This window comes from Triticum urartu, chromosome 7 (assembly GCF_003073215.2).
Source record: "Triticum urartu cultivar G1812 chromosome 7, Tu2.1, whole genome shotgun sequence".
NCBI lineage: Eukaryota > Viridiplantae > Streptophyta > Magnoliopsida > Poales > Poaceae > Triticum > Triticum urartu.
This window is the reverse complement of record NC_053028.1, coordinates 378,255,162-378,263,276: the sequence shown is the minus strand read 5'-3', so window position 1 is coordinate 378,263,276 and position 8,115 is coordinate 378,255,162. Positions and strand designations below refer to the sequence as shown.

General features: G+C 44.9%; 1 protein-coding gene across 1 annotated transcript; it reads left to right on the top strand.

The window, feature by feature from the left end:
* The first annotated feature begins 4,057 nt into the window (after nucleotides 1-4,057).
* On the top strand, nucleotides 4,058-7,643 carry LOC125521271 (probable transcription factor KAN2). Its single transcript, XM_048686335.1, has 6 exons — nucleotides 4,058-4,767; nucleotides 4,886-4,962; nucleotides 5,813-5,858; nucleotides 6,003-6,195; nucleotides 7,003-7,063; nucleotides 7,169-7,643. Exons 1-6 carry the CDS (start codon nucleotides 4,236-4,238, stop codon nucleotides 7,295-7,297), a joined length of 1,038 nt encoding a protein of 345 aa, XP_048542292.1. The 5' UTR covers nucleotides 4,058-4,235; the 3' UTR covers nucleotides 7,298-7,643.
* Nucleotides 7,644-8,115: the final 472 nt, after the last annotated feature.

Here is an 8,115-nt window from a genome sequence, read left to right as displayed (position 1 = left end):
ATCTCCAACGCCGACCTGCAAAACAGACACCGCATCCGTCCACGAACACGGATGCCAGAGTCGGACATCCAAAGCTAGCCGCATACATCCGCCCCAATTATTTCTTAAAGTTCTCATACATCTGCATGCTCAAAATAGCCGCATATCTAGTTCCAGTTTAGCTAAAAAATGTTCAAATGCAGCAGAGTTCTAATTTAAATATTACACTCCAACAATGTTGTCCCCTTGTACGGCCCACAGATACTCAATGAAATCTTACTTCAGTTGCTTATGAGTTGCCCAATGCCAAATTTGTTGACACATTTTAAGAAACTCATCAAATGTGGCGGATTCGGGTCCGGAAGTTCGATATTATCACTCATGTTATCAAATTCAAGACCTATGACGGCATCCTCACCCCCATCCTCGACTATCATGTTGTGCGTGATCACAAAACATGTTATCACCTTCTACAAGGTCTTTGGATCCCATTATTTAGCAGGTCCACGAACAACTGCAAAACGTGCCAGTAGAACTCCAAATGGCCCCTCAACATCCTTTCTAATTGCTTCTTATTTTTAGGCAAAGTGGGATTTCTTTTTTGACCTACTGGGTCGGAGGTGGTCTTAAAAAGGTAGCCCATGGAGGATGGATACCGACAACCAGATAGTAGCCCATGTTGTATTCATGGCCATTGATAGTATAATGGCAAGGATGACCTTTCCCTTCAGCAAACCTGCCAAACAATGGTGATCGCTGAAGCACATTGATGCCATCGTCAGACCCTGGATTGCCAAAGAAAGCGTGCTAAATCCAAAGACCCTGTGATGCCGCTGCTTCAAAAATGATGGTGGGCTTCTTAACATGACCTTGATATTGCCCTTGTAGAACTTTTCGGCAGTTTTCCATCTCCAATGCATGCAATCAAGAGATTGGAGCAAACCTGGTCACCCTCTTACTTTAGACATTGCGGCGAGGACCGGGTGTAGCATTGGAGGAGATGGAGTCGTCGAGTTCCAGCAAGGGTATGGCGGTGCGGTCAGGGTGGTGGAACGGTAGCGGATGCAAGAGAGAAACCAAATGCAGAGAGAGATGGGTGGATGGACGGGTGGGGTCCGGAAGGGGTTTTGTGTGAGCCGGGGATGTCGCAGTCCTATGTGGCTGCTGTTCGGACTCCCGCAAAACCCCCAAAGTCTGTTTTGACTTTGCAAGAAAAAATGCGTCCGCACCGATAGGCGGACCAATACAGACCCGCGTTGGATGGCTAAACACGTTCGAAACACGCCATCCGGACGGTTGCGGACGGTTCAAGGATCCGCTTTGAAGATGCCTTAACAAGTTAGCCAAATAAACTACCTAAACCGTGCGAGAAACCAGGTAAGAGTTCACAATGATGTTATGTGATATGAACCAAAGTCATGTGCTCGTCGGTGATAGTTTCGTGCTAAAAGATTTCTTGTGCGAGAAACACTGTACGTAGGCACATATTGTCTTCTTTTGAATTCAAAGCTTTCATATATACGGTGGTAGGTCTTTGATTTGTTTTTTATTTTGTTTGGAGAAGTAGGATCTGGCCCTAAACAAAATAAAGAGCATCTGCTGTTCACATGCCGCCCCACCACGCCGGCGCGCCGGGGCACGGCGGTCTGTACTACATCACCACCCCGTCCACGACGGCGGCACGGCATGATGCGGCCCATACGGGGCGCGCGCAGCTGTACCTCCGCCTCCGCACGGCGGCCACCGCGCCGTGTTAGTGCGACCCGTGCCACGTCGCCGGCGCTTGAAACCTTTCCTCGTTCTCATATGAGGTAATATTACCCGAAGTCATAAAATTTGTATTTGATATTCAGTTTGGTGCTAGAACTTTAAAAATACGGATTTATAGTCATCTAACTTGACATCACGTGCAAATACGGTCGCAAAATACGCATGCGGACATATCTGGGTGTATGGCCTACCTGTCAGTGAGTGATGGCGTTCGGCCGATTTTTGCACAAAACAACCTTATTATTTTTTATTTGTAGGAAAGGCCAACCACTGTGCAGCAGCATATTGGTACGAAAATTAACAGAAAAGGCAGACCGTTGTACAGCATATAGGTACGATAATTAACTAAAATATCAGCGAGGCGGGACTCGAACACACGATCCAAATTAAGGACACAAGCCACTCTAGCCAACCAACGAACCCTTCACGTTCATATTTCAAGTATGGATAACAAACTGAGATAGATTGAACGTGGAGCTTAAATGGCATTTATTTTCGTACCTATGAGCAGTGGGTTCTGCCTGTCGTTACACATTGAAAATTAACAGGAAAAAGTGTGACCGCCAGCTCTCAAACACAGGACGTTCTAACCGCTACAACCTACACGTATACACGTCTACGGTGAATAACTAGTCTTAATGTACTGGAAATATGTAAATATTACGTAAATTATAATTACAATAATAAAAATAATGTCTAAATATGTGTTATAAATATTGTACATACAAATGATATAACCTACTTTTAAATTTGTTCATGTATTATTTTGAAAATATTCATATATTTAAATAAAATTTATGAATTATAATTTTTTGTATCATTTCAAATAAATATTTCAAACATAAAATTACAAATATTATTTTAACTTTATAAACATTTCAATAACTGTTCTTGCATTTATAGAGTTCAACTTTTGCATAATTTAAAATGTAAACATTGATATGAATATTCAATCGTGTCTAATATTTGAATTATATAATTTTTCGAATATAAGTCATGAGTAAAAATTATACACAAGTGAATAATTTTGAATATTTAGTAAATGTTTGAACCCATCATTTTGAATAATTTAAATATAAGCCTCGAGTGTGTTATTTTTCTTGGATTCATTAAACATATTTAATTAATAAACATTTTCAATGTCGTTTTAACTAAATATTTTTTATATAAATACGCATGTGTATATTTAAATGTTTTTATTTACTAATAATGATCGTTTGTATGTATAATATTCTTGGAACATAAATTTGTTAATGGCGTTTACAAATAGCTTTAAAAAATAGCAAGTGCAAAATGGGCCGCAGTATCCGCATAAATAAGCCAGCAATGGCAACCCCCATCCGGAAGATACGCATGTACTGTCAAACAGCCACCAGAGTGACAGAGGGAGCAAAAACACAACTTGATTGTTGAAATGTCACTCTGTTTTACAGCTCTGTCAAACCATCTTGATGTGCAATTAGCCAATTAGTATCACTCCCATTGTTTTACTGCTCCACTTGTAAGTACTATGTTGATGACATTATATTTTATCTTAATGTGTCAACCTACCTAATATGACTTCTGGTCCGGCTTAACGGAATCAACTGTAGCAGTACGCGCCTCTACATATTTCAGGTAAAAAGAGGACCGATGAAATAGCTTAAATGGGCTGCGGATGTACACCAATTCCTCATACATGCAAAATAAAATGTCATTTAAGGTCCACGTTCAATAAATCTAAGTTTGCTATCTATACATGAGATACGAACGGGAAGAGTGAATTGGCTGGAGTGGCTTGTGTGGTAAACATTGACCACGGTTAAGTCTCTGCTCACCCATTTTTTGTGTTAATTTTTGTATCTATATACAGCACAATAGTCGGCTTTTTCCGCAAATAAAAAATGTGAGGGTGTTTTGTGCAAAAGTTAGTCAGCCGAGCAACATCACTCATTAACAGGTGGGGTCATACACCCTGATACGTCTGCATGCGTATTTTGTGACCATATTTGCACACGTTGTCAAGTTAGGTGACCAGAAATCCGTATTTTAAAAGTTCTAGCACCAAACTGAATATCGAATGCAAGTTCTGTGAGATATTACCTCTTCTCATATATACTATCTCTTGTCAATTGCCCAAACCGTGAGAATCCCATGCCATGCATCATCATTAACTCATCACACAAACCCCCACCCTTTCTGGGAAACTTCACTTTGCCCTCCATAACTACTGCAGGCTTCAGCTGCCCCGCCTCTCTCTCTCTCTCAAACAGACAAAGCACTATTCCTCACATATTCCCCAAAACCACTATTTACATTTCTACCCCGGGCCTGTCTTTTTCTCTCTCTTCCACTCCTTCAAAGTGGACTGTCCATCCTTCTACCTCAACCCTCACACCTTGCAAAAACAAGGGAACTAGAGAGAAAAGGAGAGAGAGCTCCCCAGAAGAGAAGACACACACAACACACAACCAATCTGCTTGGGGGAAGGAGAGAGAGAGTGCGCAATGGAGCTCTTCCCTTCCCAGCCGGATCTATCCCTCCAGATCGGTCTCCCCGCGAGTGCACACGGCCACGATCACCATCGCGCCATGGGCGGGAGGTTCTTCGGCCCCCCGAGTAGCGGCAACATAGGCGGGGACCCGGCCATGGCGGCGTCGTTGCAGCTTCCGTTTCCCATGCCACCTATGCCTCTGCCACCCCACCACGCCGGCGCGCCGGGGCACGGCGGTCTGTACTACCATCACCACCCCGTCCCCGACGGCGCCATGCTGCGGCCCATACGGGGCGTGCCGCTCTACCCGACGTCGTTCCCGCCCCCGCCTCCGCACGGCGGCCCCTCAGCCCCGGCCACCGCACCGTGTTACTGCGACCCGTGCCACGTCGCCGGCGCCTGGCGCCGCGGCGTCGGTGGGTGTGGCGCGCGCCTCGTCGGCTTCCCGGCGCCGAAGCGCGCCGCACGCGCGCCTCGCATGCGGTGGACGTCCTCGCTCCACTCCCGCTTTGTCCACGCCGTGGAGCTTCTCGGCGGCCACGAGAGTACGTACTGGCTACCTTGCCTATCCCTCTCGATCGCCATTATATTGGCCAAACGACTTCTTGTGGAAGAAAAAAGGTTGCTTTTGCCTAATCTTGTTGTGGCGATGTAAAATTTCAGGGGCGACGCCGAAGTCAGTTCTTGAACTCATGGATGTGAAGGATCTCACCCTAGCTCATGTGAAATCTCACTTGCAGGTAACCCATGTTCATAAACCTTACCACTCACGCATTAAACACTTATTAATGCCCCTTTAACTAGTTACTCGTTCACTAAGTTTGATTGAACTGCTAATCCCCTTAAGTGAGACTAAGATGAGAGATGGAAACAGATGCATGGACATGGATCTGTGCATCTCTCCTGGGTCTCTCTCCTCTCCTGTGTCTGCTTTGCCGTAGCAGTGCTAGTTACTACCATACACTGCCAATGCTGTACCAGCCCACATGCATGCAACCGATCAAAGTGAAAGGAAGAAATAAAGGCAGAGAGAGAGCGAAAGAGAGAGAGAGAGAGAGAGAGAGAGAGAGGCAGATGTGGTTAAGCAGCAACAGTGGCACCCCTGTCTTGTTCTGCATCTCTTGTAATATCATGGAAACTTCTCCTCCTTTGCACAGCTAGGTCAAGTCCTCCATGCTGTGGGCGTGGGGTTTCACATCCATAGCATATGGCATGACATACTAGCTAGCTAACCGGCCTAACCTACTAGCTCTAGCTGGCAGGCACGCACATCACACACATGATCAACTGTACAGTGCGAATGTGAAGGTGGGTTCCTTTCTTCTCCTCCTCGATTGGTTTTACCAGCCCTCTTAAGCAGTCATGTCAAATCTTGCGGCTAGCTAGACTAGGCCAGCAGGCAGCACAGCAGCCATGATATATCGATCTCTTGCACAGCTGCAAATCTTATGATTTGCCAACTAGTAGTAAGATTCTTCATGATTTGATCTCTCTGGTCAGCTAGTAAATGTTAAGTTAGACTTTTCGAGATAATGATAAAGTCAGATGCTAAATTACATGAGTGTCTTTTCTTTTACTTCGTTGCTGCAGATGTACAGGACTGTGAAGAATACCGAAAGGCCGGCAGCTTCGTCAGGTGAATAGTACATGCATGTCCATAATGTGTGATTGATACTAGTAATGGTTTCATTTGCTCCCTTTGGAATATATAGATGCCAACTTAAACCTGCTCCAGCCTTCCATTTTATTCCATTCTTGATGTGTGTTCCATGTTAAGCAGATCAGGCTGACGGCTTCGAGAACGGGTCGGCTGGCGAGATTTGCGACGACAACTTGCTTGATCTGCGAGGCGGCGGTAGGCCGGAGGCACTGGCAGCGGCCACACGGAATGGAAGGTTAGCTGCAAATGATGATGACAGGAGCATCGGCGCCGGTGCCACTCATGGTGGTGCCCTGTGGAATAGCTCCTCAAGGTAGGCATCGCACAATCACATTATATATAGCTTAATTAATTGTCTGAGCCTGTGTTGATAATTTTTATGTAGTAGTAATCCCTAGTAGTAGTAGTTCTGATAAATCTGATAAAACTATCAGCAGGAGAACTAGTTCTCACATTATGTGCCTGCTCCATATGTAAAAACTACTACTCCTACTAGTAAAGACAATTGGCTTAAGAAAAATTCGTGGATTAAGCGAGCTAGCCTTTCAATTGATGTCACCTCACACTGTCATGTGCTCTCTTTGACTTAGGAGGGCTTTGCTATACTTTAGTTTGGCCAGTAAAAAAATGCCTCTTTTACCCGCATGCTCATCCCGGCTGTTTTTGTAAACCCTGCATTAGAATCAGTTCCAGGTAAATGTGATACGTATCCAGGACGAATTGGGAGTACCAATTTGTACATTGCGCCCTAATGTTTTGTCCGTTTTACTCGGCCTGGCATGCTACTTAAGCTGGCCTGAATGCGGTAACTCTGATGGTTTCATATTTAATGGAACAGGGGGGCAACCCCTTTTGTTAATATCATCATAAAGTACCGTAGCTACTCTCATGGAGACAAGCACTGGTTTTGTCATGGAGCTCCTAGACCTAGACAAATAAATGCTTCAACTATGACCTCATTGTGCACCCATGCCTGCTGTTAGTAATTACAAAGGCGTTGTTTGTTGGCAGAACAACTTGTATTGACTTGCCCCCACATTTTCTTGTCATATTTCTGGGAAATGGATAGAAAAGTAGTACTAACTTGAGTTGCACTTGTTGGTGCGGGATATATGTGCAGGGAGGAGGATTGGTCAGGCTTTCCTTGTGATTCCAACAACGAAAGCATGCAATCTTTCAAGGTAAATCAGCTAATTAACCTGTTTCCGTTAGCATAAATAGCAACAAATAGTGTGGACGCGTCAAAGTTCAAACAGATGGGAGACTAATTGTTAACGTGGATGCAGGATCATATGCAGTCAAAGAGCCTAGAGATCCTATCAGACATCAACTCCTGCCTGTCAGAGACGACGTCCAGCGCAAGCGCGCCGAACCTTGACTTCACCCTAGGGCGGCCGCACCAACGCCGGAGCTGAAGAGCTGTCGGCGTCAACTGTAGCCTGATTGATCCATCGCCTTCGGCAAGAATTAGAATTACTTTACTAGTTAATTTATCATTAGGATGGCCCCAATACCATCTTTGGCTGTTGAAAGGTGGGTGTCGGGTGGCAGGGGAAAGGAGGAGCTAAAGATAGGTAGGAGTACCTAGGTCGATCTCCAATGAAAAGCAAGCGTTTTCTAGTGGAAATGTGTCTCATGTTTAGGGCAATCAAAAGGGCTCTTCTTCTTCTTTCTGTAGTGGTAAGATTGAGCTGTACTAGTAGCCAGACAGTTAGGGAAGAAACGAATTAAAGGGTGTGAATCATGCATGCTTTCTACACATACCACTGCATCGTGCACATGTCCATGCCATGTCATGCAGGAGCTTTATTTTTTGCTTGCCAGATAGTACTGTGGCTTTTGTAGCTCTTCATGGTAGTGATGAAAAAAGAGGCAAGATATGTTGATCGATATGATATGCATGTACTACTGCGGGTAATGCATCCAACAATACTGTGCACGTAGTCTATGGAAATGTTCAGCTACGTATACGTGCATGTGTGTCCATGCAGTTACTTTCACTTTTCTTGTCTCCCAGAATTTTTAGCAAGCAGGTGCATCTCCATCGTCAAACAGAAAGACGAAAGGAGATCTTGCACTTGCTCTTTTTTTTGAGTAACGCACTCTTCTATGTCAGCATGTCTGACATGCCGGGGCAGGAGAGGGACGCCCACGAGGCGTGATCAAGGACAACCACAAGGTGACTAGTGTCATGGTATAACACGGCCACCTATGGGGCCATCGGCCCCTTTGT